Source organism: Oncorhynchus nerka, linkage group LG2 (assembly GCF_034236695.1).
Source record: "Oncorhynchus nerka isolate Pitt River linkage group LG2, Oner_Uvic_2.0, whole genome shotgun sequence".
Classification (NCBI taxonomy): domain Eukaryota; kingdom Metazoa; phylum Chordata; class Actinopteri; order Salmoniformes; family Salmonidae; genus Oncorhynchus; species Oncorhynchus nerka.
The window spans coordinates 17,435,293-17,458,700 of record NC_088397.1 but is presented as its reverse complement, the minus strand read 5'-3'; the positions used below and the strand labels follow the sequence as shown (position 1 = coordinate 17,458,700).

Genomic DNA, 23,408 nt, shown 5'->3' with positions numbered 1-23,408 from the left:
ATGAAGTATTAAATATTTTCTGTCAATCAAGCTACAAAGGTTAATTAAAAGTGAAGGCTATGACGAAAATAAAAGTCCCCAAATCAGCAAAGAGGATTGTTGTCGAGGTAGAAGTAGAATGCGAGTAGTGCTTTAAACCTGTTGTGGACAGCTTCTTCTCTGTCGTTTAAAGGTTTCAAGTTCCATTTTGAAAATGTATCTTTGTTTCCTTGTTACTTATGATGCGTTCATATGCAAGTGGGAAGGTGGTAATTACCAGTTGTGAAGTCGTAAATAGTTGTATGGCATAAAAGTATGCCAGAGCTGCATTCACTTGTTATACTATAATAGATGAACAGAATCAATTTTGTATTAACAATTTGTATTTTGTTCTTACCATAAATAACATTTACTGAAGATGCCGCCATGCTTGCTGTCTTTTTTGTTGACAAACTAGGTCAGTGGGAAACTCAGAGCATAGGGATGATAGTCTAGTTTCCCACTAGTAATAAAAGTTGGAGGTGCGTTCAATTAGATTTTTCCCAGTCATATCCTGATATTTACGAAATTACAAGATGTTATGAACGCAGAATTACAATAGGCCAATCATTTATGGTTCAAGGGACCGTCGTAGTCTGTCGAGTATTCTTGCAAAAGTGGACTGCCACTCTCGGTGCACAATCATACGTTTGTGCCACTTTAAAAGGAATGGGAAGCCTTGAAACCGCCGAGTTCCATGTTTGTATCTTCAAATTGAGAGCGGAGTTGAACTCCATGTTGAAACAAAGTTACCAACTCCCTTTTAAATGTATATAACTTTTATTTGTAGATTTTATACCGCTCTGGTACGTCATTGAATATTCGCGAAATGTAATCGTTTGGATGCGTAATGTATTTAAATACTGTTTGCGGTTATGTATCTTTGTGCACATTTATAATTTAATGTTCCTAGTCAGCGAACAATCTAAAACGGAACAAAGTTTTTAGTTTCTATTGTGGATAAAGTCTGGTGCAATGGACCACCAGTCCTCAATAATCACGCAAATTAGTCGAGATGAAGAGGGAATAGAGAGAAGGGTAAGTTTTGGAGAAAGTTCTCAAGATGCACGTCAGTTGTTTTGTACCACACTCAAAACTTTTCATTTAGCTAGCCTAGTTCGTCGTCCATTGGGTGTTTTCAAAGACAAGGACAGCGTTAACGAAACGAAACTATCAAATATGCAATCGTCTACCATTGTGTAACCACGATAAATGGCAACAACTAAGCTTCAAATGGCAACATTGTTGTGATACGCGACGCAACTTTTTGACAGGCAAGGTTACTGCGGTGAGGACGGACGAGCCCACTCAATCAAATCGCGTAATCTAACTACAATTAATTGACCAGGCTGCAGTTGCTGTCTATCATAGACCTCCTAAAAAAGCGAACACTTCTGAAATGACTTGTTGAGAGTTTTAACATTTAAAACGCAGCTGTGTACTAGGCTACAGACGGATGCATTTATAAACGTGTGACTTGTTTACATCAACCATTGTTCTAGAAGACTGGTTAACATGTTTTATGGGTGGTGCGTTCTTGAAAAGCTTTTCCCGCTGTTATGCATTCAGCAGTTACCACAAGAGGACTGTACACTTTCAATAGCCAGCCCTAGTATCTACGTTATAATGACCCATTCAAAACAGAGATTAAGGCATGCCCACGCACCTTGTACTTCCCCATTGGATGGCACAGTTAAACTACAGCCATAGGCTATATGTGAAATGCCATTTGGTTTGTTGTCCACAACTTGGTCACAACGTTGTCGGAGTGGTAGCTGTGTCACAGTGATAGACCTCAGAGAAATCTGGAGACAAGGTGTGAGGTGGCACCAAGTAGGGATTGTATTTAGTGTGTGTGATGTAATTGTACCAGGTAGACTAGTTTTACTTCCTGGTATGAGTAGCTCTATTTGTATTGATAACACATTACTACACAGTTATTCTCAGAGACGGGTTTATGTTGCAGTGTTTCCCTATATTCATAGACACATTTTATTTATATGGATAGTCGTTGGCTTAATGCCTGGAAGTCTATGGGAACAGCTAGCATGTCATTGCACTAACGCTAGTAGCAATGTACCCCATACCTTGCCACCATGGCTGAAATAAATCCTAAGAGAAGCACTGTGTGAAAGCCATGCCCAGGAGACACAAATGGAGTGAGAGCCCATGACTTTGACGGACTTCCTGTTTAACATTGTAACTTCCTGCCTCTAGCTGACCTGGGACAAATGGGCAACCTGCGTTACTGGTCACAAACCAACCCAGAGACTCCTCTTGTTTATCAGATGTGAAAGGATTTGATAGGTAGGCAGGATCCACTGTATCTGTGATACAATAATATAAGAATCCTTAAAGCACTCTGGTTGATCTTTCAATCATTTCATATCTGTTAGGCAGGGACTCAACCAGGATCTATAGCTAGGGCCTAGGGAGGGCCTGGTTTGGAATTGGGCCCTTCTCTTAAAGATACACTATGCAGAAATCTAGACTATTTCCTGATTGCCAAAATTCTAATAGTTTATGTAATTTCAGTTTGTAACAAAACAAGCATGTAAAGTGTAGGGAAACATTGTACCATCTAAACCGCTGTGAAATATATTTATCCATTACCAAAAACATTGTATTTTCAGCTGTTTGAAGCTGGTGTACAAAACCAATAGTAAAAACAAAACTTGAGAAAGGGAAGCATAGAAATAGTTTATATAGAACAGATCTACTGCTTCTTCAACCTGCTTTCAAAGAGAATGACAGATTTATAACACATTGATCTGTGAATTTGTTCAGGTCACCCAAAAAGTTAGATATTGTTGCTTTAAAGGAGAGGTAATGGATTAGAGGTATCCCTGCTGAGGCCCTATTCTCAGGCCACCCTCTGCTCTCTGTAACCTGCCTTGTTGTGTGACATCTGATCCTGCTGCGTCAGTGGTGGTGGGCTGACACGATCTGTTTCCCCCTCTGATCTGCCCCTGCATTTCCCCTTCCTGTTTTGGTTTGACCTGGACGTGGCAGTGGGCAGAGGAGGGTCACAGGTCTGGAACGGGCCAGAGAGGGAGAGAAAGGGGGCCACAGGTCTGGAACGGGCCAGAGAAAGAGAGGGAGAGAAAGAAAGAAAGGGGGGACAGTGAAAGAGTTTGTAACACGGTCACGTTGCGAGTGAGAGAAAGACGGAATAAAGAGAATGAAAGGGGGAGAGAAGGGAGGAGAGTTTAAGGAAAACATTTGTCCCTTTTCTGATTGGCCAGAAGTTTGCAGAGGGCGAGTAGTGGAACTCTAGAGCTTTATTATAGTAAACAAAAACTCTACATAAAAGTGAAGTCAGTTTTAGTCTTAAGAATTTTTTATTCCAAGACTGGCAGTCATCGTCAGGCAACGTTTAGACATAGAGATTCGACATTATAATAAATTGAGTTAGATGTAATGATTTAAGTGGCTACTCAAACTGTCACTGATTTGAAGTGACATGCCCCTCTCATGACTTTCTTAGCTAAGTTTACATATTCCTCATGGAAATATTAAAGCTGCACAATCATGTCTCTCGCCTCAAAGACATTCCTCTTATAACTAATAACCAAGTAAAGTGTTTTATCTGTTAATTGTTTTTCATTGGAACCATTGGGAAAAGGGCTTCAGGTTGAAGCCAAATTATTGCAAGGAGGTCAAAGACTAAAGATGCTATACATGAAATAAATTCTGCTGGATTTAACTTGAAAAACAACCATTACATCACATGTATTATCCTTTGAGCATACAGTACATCTGCAGAAATATGTTGTTCGCATCGGGACAAATCCCAACTCTGGCTACAGGAATTTCCACGCATGCGTTCCATCGACACCCCCCCCACAAGTTACGCAAGAGTTCAAACTACAATATGTCCATGTCTCAAATTAAGAGTCGGTGAATAAACCACATCAGGGAGCAGTCTAAATAGAGTAAATAGATACAGGAAGACTGTGTGACTGACGGATGGACTCGTTATTTTCTTCCAGGTCCCCCACCCTCGTCGTCTAAGAAGCCCAGGAGTCGAGGCCTGTTCCACAGCCTCTTCTGCTGCCTATGTCATGACCAGGCTGAGCCCCCGCCGGTCAACAACAATGCCCCGCTACTGGTGGAGGAGAACGGGACTGTCTCCAAGGTATGTCCCACTGCTCTCTTTAATGGTTCAGGGATGTTTTACAATCTATGTATATGGTTTGCGTAGGTCCAGGTAAATGCTCTGTGGTCTAGTTTGTATATGCAGTGTTTGCGTAAGTCCAGGTAAATGCTGTCTGTGTGTTTATGATGTCATAGTGAATGTTAGAAACTAGGACGTGACTTGGTGTTGGTGTTTTTTTAGGTCTATGTCACAGTGTAGTTTGTATTTTACATGTATCATGACAAATGTTAGTTTGTGGTTTGTCTACGTTAACTGGGTGTGTGGTTCAGGTCCAAGTCAGACCGCTGCTTCCTCAGGCCAAGTCAAAAGATGCAGGGAAGATCTGTGTTGTCATAGACCTGGATGAAACTCTGGTCCACAGCTCATTCAAGGTAAGACCAGGAACATACTACCACACCATTTACACTAGTAATATTATATAGTCACAGATGCATTTTCCCATCATCCATGAGCTCTAAAGCTATTGGTGAACTTTGATACAATTGCTGTACCGTTTAATTTGGGGTTTAGCTTTTCTTTAAAAAATGTCCTATCCTTGCAAATGCTATGGACACAAATGTTTTTGTGTGCCTTTTTGCATCTTGTTTTCTTTTTATGAAAGAGATTTTCCCCTCTTGTGAAAGCATGACATCACCAGGCAGTAATGTCCAATAGTAATGAGAAACACTCTGAGAGCGAGGAAAGAGATTGGTTTCTCCACAGTATTATTGTTGGCAGTCAATGACATCTCTGTCATTGTTGCCACTTTCACACACCCAGACTAGCTGTTTTTTAAATTCTAAATATTCTAAATACACATGGTTTCTCTCATGTATACTGCGTTTCTGGTGTTTAGGATGTCTTTTAAGTGGTTTTGTTCAAAATAATGTATCTTTATTATTCCCACAGCCAGTGAACAATGCTGATTTTATAATTCCCGTAGAGATCGATGGAACTGTTCATCAGGTGAGCCTATCACTATGCATGGTGACGTGCCCAACTGTCACAGACCAATGCCACCGGCCTCTACCTTTCCATGTTAAATCCTTTAGTATTATTAAGGTATATTATGGCTCCCTACAATACTGTATATCTGTATGTTACCAACTGCTCAGTCTGGTTCTGGACTGGGTTAGAATGGCATCTGAGGCCTGGGTTTTCTACCACAAAAGGAACGTTGGAGTCACGCTGAGTCACCTCCTACATGGTTCTGAAGTTGGAGCCAACAGTGTATCTTGGGCCTGGGCCTGATTCAAGTAATCCAGGATAGGTTTGTTCAGAAAGGTAAAGCCTATTCTGCATGACTTGGTTCAGGACTATGACCCTCGGCAGCAGACCACTACAGAAAGAAGAAGTGAAAGGCAGCTCAATGCATCAGTGGGGGGGGGTTCATTTTGTTTAAGACGAGAGGTGGAAAGATAATGTATTTGATTATTTGTTTAAACCTTAAACTTAACATACAATGTATCCATCCAGGTATATGTGTTGAAGCGACCTCACGTGGATGAGTTCCTTAAGAGGATGGGAGAGCTGTTTGAATGTATTCTGTTCACAGCTAGCCTGGCTAAGGTGAGGACAACACAATGTTAAACCAGCAATCAAAACAAGTTAGTTTAAAAGAAATGTGATATTTCTGTGTTTTATATTTCACTCGGTGGTTGGAATAGTGGTGTGAAAATGATAATGCCCTTTTAGTGTAAGAGCTGTTTTGAAAAGTCTACCTTAAATTTCAGCCTGTTTTGGTGGGAGTTTTGGCCTGCCTGGTGACATCACCAGGGAGTAAATTAGTTAATAGACCAATAAGGAAGCGTTCCTGTAACGGCTTTCTACTGGTGAAGGAGAGTCGGACCAAACTGCAGCGTGTAGATTTCGATCCATGTTTAATAAAACAACTTAACACGAATCAACACACAAACTAAACGAAAACCGAAAACAGCCTATACATGTGTCTACAAACCTCTAACAAGGACATCAAGACACACAGGACAATCCCCCACAATACAACCAAAGAATATGGCTGCCTAAATATGGTTCCCAATCAGAGACAACGGTAAACACCTGCCTCTGATTGAGAACCACTTCAGACAGCCATAGACTCTCCCAGAACACCCCACTAAGCTACAATCCCACTAAGCTACACACCACATACAAAAACCCATGTCACACCCTGGCCTGACCAAAACATAAAGAAAAACACAAAATACTTCGACCAGGGCGTGACAGTTCCAAACTTCACTGCCAATAACAGAGAGTATTCAGTTTCCCCTCCCCACTCAGACCACTCCCAAATATTCCTAGCAAAATTCTTGCTAGAGAAATTACTATTTTTCTAAGAAGCTATTTGTTTCTTTTTGACCGTTTTAATTGAAAACAATGACAGTAAGGTACTTTAATTGTTACCCAGAAATGATTTGATGTTGAGAGAAACAGCTGCATTGGACCTTTAAAGGCTGGTCAAAAGCTGCAAAAGACAGGAAATCACATGTCACTTGTTTTCCTCACCTGATACGGAGACCCCTATGTGTGTTTCTCCAGTATGCTGACCCAGTGTCAGACCTGCTGGATAAGTGGGGTGCGTTCCGCGGCCGTCTGTTCCGTGAGTCGTGTGTGTTCCACCGGGGGAACTATGTAAAGGACCTGAGTCGTCTGGGCAGGGACCTGAACAAGGTCATCATCATAGACAACTCCCCAGCCTCCTACGTCTTCCACCCAGACAACGCTGTAAGAACCACTCTCCTCCTCATCCTCCTTGGCCCCCCCTCTTTCTGTTCCTCCTTCTTTTTCAGCATCCATTACTTTACATTTTTTTTTTTAAAGATGGCAGATGTTGGCTGACTGGCTTTATCAAACTTTTAGTTATGTGAAAATGTTTTGCAATTAAAATTGTATAGATAGTTTCTAAATTTAGAAACCTATAAACTCTTTATAAACCTTTATGAATCATTTATAAACTATACCATTCTATGACTGAAGGACCATGTAGAGGCAGGACGTTGTACCACTGGAAGGAAAGTGCCACCAGCTGTCTCTCTAGCTGCATTCTAACTAGCTCACTAGTTAATTGAAACCAGAGCCTGGCTCTCGTTGTGACGAGCTGTATGACCGACTCTGGTGCCTCACCATTGTAATGATCTCATTGTAACTACATGCATGTCTGACTCTGTCCCGTCTGTGTGTGGCTGCAGGTGCCTGTGGCGTCGTGGTTCGATGACATGGCCGACACCGAGCTCCTGGATCTAATCCCCTTCTTCGAAGGGCTCAGTAAAGTGGAGGATGTCTACACGGTGCTCAGGCAACAGAGGGATTCCAGCTAGCAGTGCTGTCAGTCACCCTACCCCTCTACTACCGCCATCTACAGGACAGACCAAGAACCGCAGCCTTAAAGCGTCTTCACACCAACTGTACACCCCTCAGCCTACCGTCCACCATATCAACCACAAGACTTTCACCGCCAAGCCCACCCCTCTTCTTCAACCCTTCAGAACCACGCTAGTACTGCCCTCTATTGGGGGAAACAGAGGACTTGACCCTCCAGAACAAGATCTACCATCCCTCAACCACAGATGGGCTTGTGTAGATGGATGTTGTGGGTTATAATGAGTTAGGTTTTTATACAGTGCCTTTCATCAAATGTCATTGGAGCATACAGGACAGTCAAGTAGAGGGAATCTACAGCATTCTTCACAATGAAGAAAAAACATGCAGCAGGAAGGTAATGGGAGAGAACCCCCAGGATCCAATCAGAATCAGTTCTCCAACGCCGGGTTGGAGTCAATAGGTTTCCGGGAAGAACACTAGAACTCTGTATGGAAAAGCAAATGACAGCTGTATGAATGGATATTTACTACTTTTAACACTTTAATGTGTTTTTTTTTTTTTTTGTCACTTATTCCCCAAGAGACAATTTAACATTTTTAACAAGCAAAGTATTGGCTTTGTGTAAGTCAAATGGTTTTACTTATTTCATCACTCAGCTAGTATCATAATGACTAGCAGAATGGGCATCAGTACTTGTTAAGGGGGATGGAATCATAGAGAATGACATTTATCAGTTACTGCAGCTATCAAAATGTTCCATGTCCCTTAACCATATTTGTTTCATTTGTTTTTATTAAAACCATAGGAATATGTGCGATAATGTGCCAGATAACATCCATTACCCTGTATAAATGTTTTCATAACAAATACAGTAATCAGATGACTGAAATGCACCTTAAATGACAATATAATCTTTTAGGATTTTTTTGGGATTACATTGTCTGTGGACTATGGACCTCAACCCAGACAGACTAAATGCTCCAGTTCAGACACATGGACACAGTACCAGTCAATGGCCTGGAAAACCCTTGGTATTCTGCAAGAGGACCTGGATATGTGTTGGAAAAACATATTTACATTCTGTCCAGGCAAACTGTTGGTCAACGCTACATTCATGGAGGAGGGCTGGGCGACTATATTGTGAATACCGGTATGGATCCACATACCGCTATATATTTTACAATAACAGAATTTTGATACAGTGCTAAATTAAATGAAAAGTTCTACAAATTGGACTAGTTCACTGTCAGTTTTGTCCTGGTTTGGTTGAGTATAAAACCATCAGAATGGAGAAAGACCATTTTAAAATCACAAAGAATTGATTTGTTGCCATTCTAGGTCATGCACTAATCATGAAACACATTTAGACAAAAAAAATATATTTTGTCTGCAACGCCCAGCCTTACCATGGAGGAAAGGTGTTGGGACTGTGTGTTATCCATCTGGTTTTGACAAGCACACTTCTCCCTCCTTTACTGGAAACAGTACTTGAATACTTTCCCTTTTTCATGACCTCTTTTTAAAGGACTGCAAATACTATGCTTCTTTAGACCAGATTGTAGGATTTGGGTAGTTTGGTTTTTAAACTTAAGCTTCTGACACAAGGTAGGACTTTATTAATTGGTACTTACCTGGGTTTGGAACAATAAAATAATTGTTATTTGTAAGTAAAAACTAAGATGGTCTATCAGGAAGTGAACAGGAAGAGTAGTTTTAATGTATTGAGTGATTTGTATTGATTGATACTGTTTTATGAATGCATGGGGAAAAGCCACTGTGTTGGAGTTGACTAAAGGCCTACTAAAATACCTTGTGAAATAAGATGATTCAGAGTTTAAATAACCAGTAGATCCATGATAAATCTATCAGTATTAAGAAATAATAAATTTTTTTTAAAAAAATTAAACATGTTTTACTAAATTTCACATTCCAACTCACCAAGTGCCTGTGTCAATCAAGTTAGATACAAAAAAATGTTTTTTTATTTTTCTTTTGGCAAGTGGGTTGGCCCTTTTTGTTAGTGTTATCCAAAGGATGAACAGAAATCACTGTAGTACAAATGGAGAATGTTGTGGGCTCTCTAACAATGCATTAATGGATTCACACACACACACACACAATAGGAACTGGGCGAATCCTGGTTTGAAATTCAAGCCACCCACAGCCATTTAGATAATGTGACATCTAGATATGATTTAAACACATTTTAAATGTTTTTTTTAGTATCTCAAGGCGTGATTCCTGTCATAACTCAGTAGGGATATTTACTGTCGTAGATCCAGTCCCTTTCAACTGCTTCAGGGCTGTTCCCTAGTCATTCACAGTGCTTTGGAAGAGAGCTTTCTATCACCATGGGGACCTTGACCTATTGCTGTACCTCTTCTTCCTGTATTCAAACACTTTAAATAATATATGCATATATTATACACATATGTATATTTTGTTTTGCACTGTAATAAAGCAAACAAAAAATGAAATTAATATATTATGGATTATTCATGTGATTTATGATTGAATAGCTGTAATGTAGTTTGTGGACAGTCTTTTTATCATACCAATTGTATTGAACTGTTTAATTATATCTTCCATAAATACAACATAATTATATAACCAGTGCAGGTGCTTTTGTGTTCAGGCAGTCTATCCTCAGCAACACAAAAAGCCACGATTTGACATCGAAGCACATTCAAAAGTAACAATGTTTGTAAGCTCTATCCTAAGATATTGTCTGACGGTTTTATTGGATAAAAACCTTCATTCAAACTATGGATGTCAGTATTTAATGACAGTGGGGAAAATATAACATATTTAGAAAAAAATATTTTTGACTTAATTATAGAATAAAAATGTTAATTTCCAATCAATATATTTTCAAAATAAATATGTGTAACAGATGTGTATAATTTATATCCATACACACAGGCATTCATACCCACCATTATAAACCATTCTAACCCCTTCACACACCCTAGTGTTGCATACCGATTTGACCTTTTGACTTGACTGGAATCCATCCTTCTTAACATTTCTCTCCAAGGTTACTTTCTGCCCTTTACAACTGACTGACGATCAGCTTTGCTCATAACCCCAACCATTGAGTAAAACAAAACTGATCCTGAAACTGTTTTTTGGGGCTTAAGTACCACATTTCATCATCACATTCTACTTTTCTGTCTCGCTCATTACATGCAGCTTTACTAGATCAGATAGACTGCATTCTTATATAGTACCAATAAAACAGTCTCAGACATTCAATTCCTGATCATAACAGAATCAACATTTCCCATTCTCTCCCCCTTGCCTCTACTTCCACATCACGTTCAGTTTGGCGCTGCTCTTGGCCTTTCCCATGGCGAAGGTAACCGTCCCGCTCATGTCTGGTCTGGTCTGTTTCAGGTTCAGTTTGTGGACGGTTCCGTGGTTCTCTAAGCGGACATCAGGGCTGGACTGGATGGTCTCTCCATTCAGAGTCCAGACTGGGGGCCTGCTGATGGCCACGGACACCTCACACTGGAAACAGGCCTGGTCAGGAGCCGTCACCGCCACATCCTCCAGCTCTGTCTCTATCACCAGGGACTGGGCTGGAGAGGCAAGGGGATGGAGGGTTAAAAGAGATGGGTCACCTTTTCCACAAAAGGTCAGGAACATCATTCTATGTGTTTGAGGGAGAGAAAGAAATGTGAAAGGGTAAGGTGAAAGATTGAGGGGAATAAAGTGACAGAGAGACATTTAGAAAAACAGCAACAATTTGTCAATACGGACATATTGTTTTACAAGAAACCACCATCCACTCACCTTCCACCAGGAGTTGGGCTGTGGAGGTGTGCTCCCCAACCTCTATACTATAGGTACCCTCGTCCTCTACAGTCGCCTCGTGGATGGTCAGTTTATGGTAGCAGCCGTCACTGTGGATCTCTAGCCTATCAGAAGACACCAGCTCTGCCTTGCCTCTGTACCATGTGAGTTCACAGCGCGGCGTGGACACGGTGCAGTCCAGAATCACGCGGTGCTTCTCCAGAGCCGTGCGATCTCTCAGAGGCTTCACGATAGACACGGGGGCCTCTGTGCAAAAATATAAGACAAGTGCAGTTATTTCAGTGAAGAGAACTGATTTCAGGTCAAATCATGGACACAGGGAGTTCTGTCACCCACAACAGAGGTTTGGGTTGCTGTCTGCTTATAGGAACTGATGTCAGATCAGCTGGAACATCACACAGAGATAGGTGAGGTAAACCTGCAGCCAGGTAGGTGAAGCCCTACCTTCCACCTCTAGGTAGGCTGTTGATTCTGTCTGTTTGGTCACAAAGCGGATCTCCCCAGAATCCTCAGCTTTAACGTTGCACATGAGAAGGAAGTGTTTGGTCCCTGAAGGAATAAACACAGACATGGAATTTCAATGTTTATTCTATTATTCATTTGACCTTTACCAGGTAGGTCAATTAAGAACAAATTATTCACCGCAATCATGACGTTTAACGGTTTGATGGATTAACTGATTGATTGACTGATGTATCACTAACCCTCTGTGCGTATCTTGATGGTGCTAGTGGGTCGTATCTTGTGTCCATCCTTGTACCACTCCCCAGTCACGTCCTCCATGGACACCTCACACATGAACACAGCATTCTGGTCCTCCTGGACATACAGGTCCTCCAGCCCGTGTAGCACCTCCACTTCAGGCTCTGTGGTTGGAAGATTGGTTCAACACGTTGGAATATAGTAACAGTGTGCAAACGTAAACGTGCCCAATGGAAGAGCATTAGTCAGGCAGCCATGACCTCTAGGTGGCAGTAGCACGCAGTACAAGGTTGGCTGTGTTGGCCTGTTTCAGCCTTCCTGTCACTATAACTGAACACTAGAGGTCAATGAAGAGTACCGTTGGTGAGAGTACTGAGATGTTTTACATGCACTTGAAATGAAGACCGTTCTGCAGTGACTTGATAAGGAGAGTGTACAGTATATTACCATAGACCTCCAGGTTACAGGATGTATTGACGTCTCCTACGTCACAGGTGTAGGTGCCTGCATCAGAGAGGCTACACTGCAGCAGCTGACAGAACCTCTTCCTCCCCATGGAGTAAATACGGTACTGGGTCTTCCCTGGCTTCAGCTCTGTCCCATTCTACAGTCAAGAAGAAAGACAGGGGACCAACATTATTACCGTATTCTCAGGGATAGACAACATTTAATGAGATCAAACTGTTTACTTCCTGTCTGTGCCTTTTGTATATAACATGGTAATACACTACTGACACAAATGCGGCAGGTCTATTGGTTGTACATCTATTACCTTCAGCCACCTGACCTCCACGTTCTGCCTGGACAGCTCACACTCCAATGTGGCAGGAGAGCCCTGCTCCAGTCTCATGTCTACCAGCTTCTTCATGAGAGTCACTGGAGTCTCTGGGAAAGAACAACAACATGGAAGAAATGTTTTTCTTTACTATAACATCCAATCCAGCCACAGCTCTCCAGGGTTAAAGACCCCTGTATTAGATAACTGGATATTCATGATGATGTTCTCGATTTCAATGTTCTCGGTTCCCTCCCTCTCCATCTCTGTACCACAAACGCTGTCTCGGCCTCTGAATGATCGGCTATGAAAAGCCAACTGACATTTACTCCTGAGGTGCTGATCTGTTCCACCCTCTACATTACAACCACTTTATTATTTGACCCTGCTGGTCATCTATGAATGTTTGAACATCTTGAAGAACGGTCTGGCCTTAATGGCCATGTACTGTTATAATCTCCACCCTGCACAGCCAGAAGAGGACTGGCCACCACTCAGAGCCTGGTTCCTCTCTAGGTTTCTTCCTAGGTTCCTACCTTTCAGGGAGTTTTTCCTAGCCACCGTGCTTCTATATCTGCATTACTTGCTGTTTGGGGTTTTAGGTTCGGTTTCTGTACAAGCACTTTGTGACATCTGCTGGTGTAAAAAGGGCTTTATAAATACATTTGATTGATTATTGATGATGATGATGATACCTCACCCTTGACAGTGAGCCTGGCAGAGGTCCGGACTCCCTCCGCAGAGAAGACGATGGTGCCCGTGTCCTCCAGGGTAAGGTTGGACAGGGTGAGGCCGTGGACCAGCCCGTTGCAGCTCACCCGCCAGTGGTTGCTGGGTTTGACCCGGATGCCGTCCTTCTGCCAGAAGCCCTCCACGCCAGTGTGAGACAGCTCCACCTCGAAGGAGGCCGTCTCCCGCTCAAACGTGTCCGTCTCCGCCAGACCCTTACGGATGGCGATCTTACGGGCTGTAGAGGTAGAGACATTGACAGATGGTTCAAATATAACATACCTAAAGCCAGGAGACATTTTTGTCTACAATCAATAGTCTATAGGCTATTATTGTAAGATGACATACCAACATTTCATCCATCTCTCACCCACAGGGCTTTACCCATTGTTACTTTAGTGCCTGACGGCTGGCGGCACCATACATGATAGTGAAGGCCAACATGCATTGTAGCTGTTGTTGCCAGCTACTATATATAAAGACAGTCAATTTAGTTGCAAGTAGAATCCAGGACTCAAACAGTTGTTTTATTAGCTAATCATAACAGGACACTGCCATAGTGTTGAAGACTTTGGTTCATTACTCTAACTGATTAAATCCCATTCATATCAATAATAATAAACTGGGTGGTTTCGAGTCCTGAATGCTAATTGGCTGACAGCCATGGTATATCAAACCATATACCATGGGTATGACAAAACATTTATTTTTATTGCTTAGTTACGTTGGTAACCAGTTTATAATAGCAATAAGGCACCTCGGGGGTTTGTGGTAAATGACCAATATACCACAGCTAAGGGCTCTATCTGATGAAATCCTATCCTTATCAATCAGTATGACATGGTGTCTGGACATTGTCTTACGCTCCACGTTGAGTTTGACCTGCGTGCGGTCGTGCAGGGTTTCACAGCGGTAGGTTCCGCGGTCAGAGAGGTTGAGGTTGCAGATGGTCAGGCTGCGTTTGCGTCCGCTCTGAACCAGGGTGTGTCGGGGTCCTGGCTGGATGACCACACCCTGCCTCATCCACTGGACCTCGCCCGTGTCCAGACTGACCTCTGTTTCCATGGTAGCGTCTCCGTACTCCTCGGCCATCACCGCCTCCATCTTCTTAGTGAAGGTCACCTGAGCTTCTGGATAATGCCGGAAGGACAAAACATGACTGTTAAATGGATGGTTCTCTAAGAATACACATTTGTATGGTAATTCACTTCCTTAGGCTTTGTTTGTGTTATTTATGTAGGTATGTTGACTGAGGACACTTTCTCATTTACAGCAACAACCGTGTGAGAGTCGCCTGCTCCCATCTGATACTCAGGTCAAGCTAAACAAGTGCATCTCAAATATTTGAAAGTATTTGCCATATAAATTTGACCCAGGTCCTGGACTCACCCTGTACTTTGAGGGTGGCCTTAGACACATTCCCCTCAGCCTCCACTGTGATCTTACAGGAGTCCAGGATCTGACAGCTCTTGATCACCAGGGTGTGACACAGGCCGTTCTGCGTTGCCTGGAAACGGTCACCCATGACGACGAGCTCGCCGTCCATCCCCCACACCAGCTGCACGTCCTCTGGCGACACCACGCACTTGAAGGTGGCGTCCTCTCCCTCTAACACCATGGTGTTGTGGAGCTCTGTCAAGAACTCTACCACGCGGGGCACTGGGGGGATGAGGGGAAAGGGAGAGAAGGAAAGAAAAACTAATGAATGGCTCGAAGGTTTGTTGATTAATTTAATTAGGGATATTAATTCTGGGCTGGAACCAGATCCTGCACCCATTTTGAGGGCTGTACTACTTACTCTCGACACTGAGCCTGGCGGCGGTGCGGTCATCCTTGGACTCGCAGGCGTACTCCCCCGTGTCCTCCCTGGTCAGCCTGTGGATGGTCAGGCTGCGTTCCACGCCGTCGGCCCGGATGGTGAACCTCCGGCTGGGGACGATCTCCACGCCGTCCTTCAACCACTGGACGTCCGCCTTGGGCTTACACACCTCACAGCGTATGGTCACCATGCCGTCCGCATGGGCCACGGTGTCGTGGAGCGGTCTGGCAAACTTCACCCTCATCTCTGAGACCACAAGTGAGAGAGAGCTGTTAAGATTGGTGATACCTTCTATTGCCCTCTGAAATCCCATTCATAGTGCATTATTTCAACCCCACAGTGCTTTACAAGACTTTAGTCATTCACAACATCATTTTTTTTAAATTATTATTTTTGACCCCCTTTTCACCCATTCACAAACAGTTACTATCTTGTCTGTCATTCACAACAGCATTTTTCTGTCAGGAGTCACTAGTACGCGATGAGACAAGGATATTTAACCCGGACGATGCTAGGCCAATTGTGCGTCGCCCCATGGACCTCCCGGTCGCGGCCGGCTGCGACAGTACCTGGGCTTGAACCCAGAGTCTCTGGTGGCACTTCTAGCACTGCGGTGCAGTGCTTTAGACCACTGCGCCACCCGGGAGGCCCGGGGCCTATTTTTCTCTGTCACCTTTTCATATTGGGATTTGGCTTACATCATCATCTCTGTTGGTTAAAGAAACACAGTGCTCCCCCTGATCTACAGCTACTATATAATTAGATAAAGACAGAATGAGAACATGGAAGTTAAAAACCTTTGACTAGCAGACTGAAATGCATCTCGTCTGTGTTGGCGTCTACTGTGTACTCTCCGCTGTCCGACCGTCTCAGCGGGTCAATGGTGAGGAACCGGTTGGCTCCGTCGACCCCCGTGTGGAAGCGGTCCCCTATGACGGGCGTCCAGTCCTTGAGCCAGCGAACCGGAGCGTTCTCCTTAGACACGACCCCCATCAGCGTCACGCTCTCTGCCTCATAACCCGTGATGATGTTCACTGCCTGTTTGTCTACGAAGGTGACGGGGGAGTCTGGGAGAGAGTGAGTAAGAGAGAATAAAGAATGAGGTGTAAAAGGAAAGGCTCACACCCTATAGTATATAGTATAGACAGAGTCTCGTTTCGACTTAATTTGATCACTCTTTTGTTGATTGAGACTTTTCCTACACAAAAGCTTTTCTAAAGTGTGTAATTTCCACTTTAAAATGTCAGACTTAATTTACACGAACGAAAAATGTATCAACTCCTACAAAAAAAAAATGTTTTATTAATTATAATCCACATAATTCACATTTCCTGTTTCTACAGGATTATTTTCCTGCTGTAGCAAACTGGCTCAAATTAAGTTCCTACATCTGTAAGACTGTAAACACCCTTTTGTCCATATAGCCCAGCTAATTACCTTGGATCTTCACCATGGTGACCATCTTGTCATCGATAGCATCACACATGTACTTCCCAGAGTCGGAGGGCAGGATGTCAGAGAGGATGAGTTTCCTCAGCGTGCCGTAGCTCTCGATGTAGGTCCGGTCATCGCTAGTCAGCTGTCTGTCGTTACAGTACCACTGGACAGGGGCATTGGCCCGGGACACCTCACAGGCCAGGATCAGGTCATCCCCGGCAACCATCTCCTGTTGGTCTGTGTCCTCAGAGTTCCCCAGGATGGTCACTGGAGGCTCTGGAGAAGGAGGAAGAGACTTACGTTTTTTTGTTGATTTAAATCAGATGCAGTTTTCATAGGTATTATCAATATGTTAACAGATCCACCTTGCACTCTGAAAGGATAGGAGGAATTATTTTCACCATAGTGCTTAGTTTTACACCTATCCAATCCTCTAAGATCTCTACAAGTACATAGGGGTAAGGGGTAGGGGATGAGGGGTAGAGGTATGGGGTAGGTGGTAGGGGCTAAGGGTTAGTGGATAGCAGATAGGACTTGATTTGTGATTAGGTGATTCTTAACCTTGCACAGTGACATGGAAGGTGATGTTTTCATCTCCGGCATCAAGAAGTAGTCTCCGCAATCTTCCAGCTCAGCGTTAAGGATCACCAGGGAGCGGAACGCCCCTTCTTCCTCCTCATAGAACCTCTCGTCCTCGTTTAACCGGCGGCCATCTTTGTACCACTTAGCGACAGCATTGGCCCTGGAGAGTTCACACTCCAACTCAATGTCATCAGAGGGCAGGGACTTGACCTCTGTCTTGACTTCTGACCTATTCACAATCTTCACTGGGGGCTCTGGAGGGAGAATGTTCACATTTGGAGAGTCAATTCCATTTGAATTCAGTCAATTTAGGACATGAAATCCTCACTTAATATATTCTTCAGTTTTTGCATTAGTATTTTTATAATCTCCTGATTGAATTCAAATGGAATTGTGTGAAAATAAAGTACCATTCAACTCCAACCATCTCTTACCTGACACCTTGACCTGGAAGTCGATGAGGTCATCTGAGGCAAGACAGGTGTATTTCCCAGAGTCCCCCGGGGCGGGCGTGCGGATGGTGAGGCGGCGGATGAGTCCATCCTCAGTGATGGTGACATCACTGCTCTCCTCCACCTCTCCTCCATCCTTCATCCAGATCACCTCAGCGTTGAACCGTGACACCTCGATCTCCAGGACGATGGGTTCTCCAGAGAAACAGTCCATTACCTCAGACATTGTTTCAGAGCGGGCCAGCTTCACAGGAGGCTCTGAGAAGAGGGGATTTATATGGTTTATTTCTATTCTTTCAACAGAATATTGCAATATGGGAAATTAGCAGACAGCAGAAAGCAATACATCAAAACAACATAAATAAGATACCTCAAAAACATATTTATTAGAAATCATAGTGAACAGTTATATTAATAATATTATGTATGTCCATTCATCTCACATAGTTGAAAAATACAAAATCAAAGATTGAAATACTTAACCCTGACATAACTAAACCTCTTACGCTGCACAGAGTTAGCTCACTGACCACATACCTGTAATAGTGACCAGCCATGTGACCGAGTCATCCTCTGTGTCACACACATACTCTCCTGTGTCCTCCACAGTGGTCGCGGGGATGACCAGTGTCCTGTGGGCTCCCTGGACCTCCAGGATGAGAGAGGCACTCTCCTCCACCTCCAGCCCATCTCGGTACCAGCGTACCTGGGCATCAGGCTGGGACATCTCGCAGCTGAGCTCCAGCCTCTCAGAGGTCAGGCTGGTCAGCTCCAGCTCAGACTCAGTGGGGGAGACGATTCGCACCGGAAGCTCTGAGAAAGGGAGAACAACTTGCATTTAAAAGGAAGCAATTAAAAAAATATTTAAATAGTTTGGATATGAAATAGTCTGACATAAGATTAAATTGTGTAATAGTGTAAAAAAGGTAAATTAATTAGTTGTCTTCTGATAAGGGGGATTGGTTTGATAGGAGACCCCAAAACATTTAAAACGATTACACTACCACTCACAACAAATGAACCAGGCATGGAACCTTGGAGTATCTTACCTGTGATGGTGACCTGGAAGAACACAGAGTCTCCATCCGTGTCGCAGACGTACTCTCCGGAATCTTCTGCCGAGCCGCAGAGGACGGTCAGCCTCCTGTACGGTCCCTCGGACGTCAGCTGGACGTTCTCCGTCTCCAGGACCTGAAGGCCGTCCTTAAACCAGTGGACCTCACCGCTGGAACGGGACAGCTCACACTGCAGGACCACCTGCTCAGAGATATGACCCTCCATAACCACGTCCTCCTTGGGCTCCACGATCATCACTGGAGGCTCTTAGTTTCAACAAGGGAAAAGGAGCATATGAATGAGCATATTCTACCACCAGGATAGGAGAATTGATGTTTGCATCATCATCAAAGTCTGATCTTTGCTCAACACAATGGAGTCAACTTCACCTGTTTACATGACATGAAAACCTGTAGGCTAGTGTACAGTACATACCTTTGATGTTGACAGTGAATGAGAGGCTGTTGTCTCCTGACTGACAGCTGTAGGTTCCTGCGTCTGAGGTCTCAGCACAACGGATGATCAGTCTCCTCATGGTGCCCTCTGTTTGTATGGTCATGTTATCACTGGCCTGGACCTCAACCCCATCCTTATACCTGGAGGAAGGTCGTGACGGACAGGACAATGAACCTTCAGAATTGTTGATTAGTTGAATCAGGTGTGATGGTGCTTGGCTGGAACAAAAGCCTGAACCCAACTGGCCAACACGGCTCTCGCAATTGTTGAAACTTCGTAATATACCTACTTATATTTTTTACAGTCAGAACATGATCAGATCCCACTAAATTAATGATATTCTAAGCAGAAATGACTCCAAATCATAAAGGATAATGACATCCAGTTTGTGTTTCCTAGCGGTGTGTATGTTAGCTGTGTACCAGGTAACGTTGGCGTCCTCTCTGGAAACCTCACAGGTGAGCACCACAGGATCCAGCTCCATGGCAGACTTCTGGAGCTCCTCCTCAGGGACCTCACTGAACTGCACAGGGGGACCTGGTGGGGGAGGGAGAGAGGGGGAGAGGGAGAGGGTGAGTTACCTGGGGAGGTTGGATGGTCGTGGTTAGAGTTTGCGTTTGGTTGTGGTTTGAGGAGGAGGCTTGCTGGGTTGGAGGGGTTGGAGTGAGTAGTGGACTGTTTTGTTACAGTGTGATCAAACTAAGCATGCTCTTCCAGAGGTTTGTTTAGATACATATCAGAAAGATCAGGACAGTGAGTGAGAGGAAAGATATGGGGGTGAAAAACAGGTTAGAGAAGACTCAGAGAACATTTTCAGAACAGAAGCCACCACACTGGGTTACAGGACCAAGAGAATCCTGTCAGTAACAACAACAACAACAACAACTGAAGATGACTTGCCAGCACAGAGGAAGTACAACACAGTATTAGGATTCCCTCAGAGAAAACACAGAACAACGATCTCCGTTGTTCACCTTTGACCTCCACCTGAAACACACTGACATCATCAGCTGTCCGACACATGTAAATGCCCGAGTGGGAGAAGTAAGGTGATTGGATAATCAGCATCCTTGTATGCCCATCCTCCTGAAAGTCTACACCAGGCAGGTTGAAGATCTGCTCGCCATCTTTGTACCAGTAGACTGGGCATATGGGTCTGATAGGTCACAGTGGAGAACGATGGGCTCGCCAGCCTCAGCGGCCTTGGTCCTCTCCTCTTCAGGGAGGTGGGAGAACATGGCTGCCACAGCTAGGGGTGTTATGGGTGATTGGTTAAGGTGGCAGATATGGGATGCTCAGTTAGCTTGGGTGATCGTCAGCGTGAATCAGTATGACATCATGGCTGATGATTGAAGAAATTCATGTGAAATTGTGAATTCAAAGAGATGGTCAAACTTCTGAAAAACCTCCAGTATAGAAAGTTGATGTTTATATGGAAAATAGAACATTTCTGGTTGAGAGTGCATGTTAATGATCTCCATGATGACAACCAAACATGACATACAGCAACTCACCTTCAACCTCCACGTTGAATTTGATGACATCACCCATCGTCTCGCATGTGTACACGCCAGAGTCGGTGAACTCAGCCGATGGATAACGATCCTCCTCATGTTGCCTTCTGATTGGATGTTGAGGCCATCTGTCACCTGTAGCTCCACCCCATCCTTGAACCAGCCCACGCTGGCTGAGGGGTGGGACACCTCACAGTACAGGACCACAGGGTCACCAGTCTCCACCCTCTTGTTACTGTCTGACTCTGACATTGGGCTGAACTTCACCACCGCAGCTGGAATGGAATCATTTCCAAAAAATATGTACAAGCAGTATTCAGTATTCTAATATCATGCAATTGCATATCACTACAGTACAAACAAGCCTAATGTAAATGTTAAAACAGTCCTTGTTATAAGGCCTACTCAATACAGATTGTCTAGCTTGATGCCATTATCATGTTATTTCTCTTTACACTCCACCGTTTTCCAACACCTACCTTGAACCTTGAGAACCGCTGAGTCTCTGACTCCGTTGGCGATGAAGGTGACCTCTGCCTCGTGGTCTTCCACCTTGGTGCTGTGGATTACCAGGGAGTGCTGTGTCTTGGCCTGTTGGATAGAGTAGTGTTGGCTATCCTGTAGCTGGGTGCTGTTCAGGAACCAGGTGCCCGTCACCATCACTGACAGATCGATGGAGAACAGGGCGTCCTCCCCCTCCGTCACCTCACAGCCCTGGAGAGGGGTCCTGATCTTGGGACCTGGCACTGAGAGGTGAGAGTTCAAAACTAGTGACATCAAATTAATTTCCATAGCTGCAGGGTACACAAATACCATAGTGCATGACAGCCTTTCCTCCCTGATCACATCAACATGGTTTCTCTCCAATTCAGCACTCACCAAGATGGATGACTTTAGGGAACTCCACGTGTCCACTACGGCCATACTTATTGATGCAGCAGACACGGAAGCGGTAATCGCCCTCGCACGGCACGCTGTCGCCCATGACCTCTGCGGAGGTCGCCGTGTCGGAGGTCGCACACCTCAGCCACTCCTGTGATCCCACTTCCTGTCTCTCCAGGACATAGACAGAGCGGGTGGTGGTTTGGCTGGTGGGGGCCGGCTCCCAGGAGAGGAGCACGCTGTTGGGCCTGTCCACATCCATCTCCACCCCCACTGGACAGATGGGAGGGCTGTGTCTGGCAGCTGTGGAGAAAACCGAAACAGGGGGAAAGGTACATAGTAGGTGAGCAACAGTTGCCATAATGCTTGTAGCCTGTCGTACGTTTGTTAGTCTCTAGCAGCTACATTAGGAAATGTTGCACAGTATAGCTGGAGTTCTCACCTTAGTGTCGTTCTAGCCCTTTCGGATCTACATGGGTAAATCCCCAAAAAGTTAACTGTTTACGTGATGATTAAACTTTGATTTGATTTGGAAAGTCCCTAAGTAAGGGGCCATGGGTCACTTTGGTCAACATCCACTCCTTACCTTTGACTCTGAGCCGGGACGAGGTCTTGGATCTTCCCACAACGAAGGTCACGACCCCAGTGTCCCCGTGGCAGACGTTGACGAACACCAGCATGTGGGTTTTACCAAAGGACTTGAGGATAGTCTGGTGGCTCTCGCGTAGCTTCAGGCCATCTTTGAACCAGTGGACATCCATGTTCTCCTCCTCTACCTCCACACAGAACACAGCATTCTCCCCCTCCAACACATCTAGTTTTCGAGGAAGTTTTTTAACAATTGTGCCTGTGGGTGAGAAAGAGAGTTGAGGGTCATGTACTGTATGGCTGTATATTCTGGAGAAAAATCATTGGGTTTATAGAAAATCATTTTAAAAAAACATACAAAATTATTTTTTCAATAGTTCTGATGCTCAAAGATGTTGTTTCTAGACTGTATTAAATGAGTGAATGATACACTGCCATACTTCTTCCATACTATAAGACGTCTACCTACCTTTGACGGCCAGCTCAGCGATACTCTTCCCTCCATCAGGCATCTCACAGAGATAGACCCCATCGTCGTCCGCTCCTACATCTCGGATAGTGAGCCTGCGCCTGGCTCCGTTCTGCTCTATGCCGTATTTATCCCCTGCCTGCAGTCTCTGGTCCTCCAGGTACCAGGCAGTAGGGATGCCCTCATTAGGTACCTCACACTCCAACACGGCCATGCCTCTCTCTCTCACCTCCACGTCTTGCAGAGACCGCCTGAACCGCACCGCTGGAGCTGCACACAGGTGGAAAGGGAGGTAGTTGTGGATTGTTTATACACTGTCTCTGTGTAGTATTTTGTCAGTGTTTTAGGCGCATTTTAGGTTGTTTTTACAGTGTTTAACCCACATTTTAGGTTGTTTTTACAGTGCTTAACCCACATTTTAGGTTGTTTTTACAGTGCTTAATACATTTTAGGTTGTTTTTACAGTGCTTAATACATTTTAGGTTGTTTTTACAGTGCTTTAGGCACATTTTAGGTTGTTTTTACAGTGCTTAACCCACATTTTAGGTTGTTTTTACAGTGCTTAACCCACATTTTAGGTTGTTTTTACAGTGCTTAACCCACATTTTAGGTTGTTTTTACAGTGCTTAACCCACATTTTAGGTTGTTTTTACAGTG

At 44.1% G+C, this 23,408-nt stretch overlaps 2 protein-coding genes across 2 annotated transcripts; one reads left to right on the top strand and one right to left on the bottom strand.

The window, feature by feature from the left end:
- The first annotated feature begins 711 nt into the window (after positions 1-711).
- LOC115129852 (carboxy-terminal domain RNA polymerase II polypeptide A small phosphatase 1-like) lies at positions 712-9,360 on the top strand. The gene is given in 8 exon segments (XM_029660631.2): positions 712-1,039; positions 1,042-1,056; positions 4,011-4,156; positions 4,447-4,548; positions 5,066-5,122; positions 5,633-5,725; positions 6,692-6,877; positions 7,342-9,360. Coding segments are annotated over 8 exon segments (774 nt in total). The 5' UTR covers positions 712-993; the 3' UTR covers positions 7,471-9,360.
- A 1,353-nt stretch (positions 9,361-10,713) lies between these two features.
- obsl1a (obscurin like cytoskeletal adaptor 1a) lies at positions 10,714-23,025 on the bottom strand (the record flags this gene model as incomplete). Its single annotated transcript, XM_029664008.2, is given in 25 exon segments — positions 10,714-11,055; positions 11,270-11,536; positions 11,735-11,839; positions 11,995-12,156; positions 12,440-12,596; positions 12,765-12,877; positions 13,468-13,734; positions 14,360-14,626; positions 14,886-15,155; positions 15,295-15,561; positions 16,113-16,382; positions 16,753-17,028; positions 17,314-17,361; positions 17,364-17,588; positions 17,769-18,044; positions 18,324-18,599; positions 18,836-19,108; positions 19,278-19,438; positions 19,721-19,835; positions 20,813-20,890; positions 20,893-21,087; positions 21,292-21,558; positions 21,692-21,997; positions 22,281-22,541; positions 22,752-23,025. Coding segments are annotated over 25 exon segments (5,454 nt in total), but the record flags the coding sequence as incomplete, so codon positions are not given.
- Between the last annotated feature and the right edge of the window lie 383 nt (positions 23,026-23,408).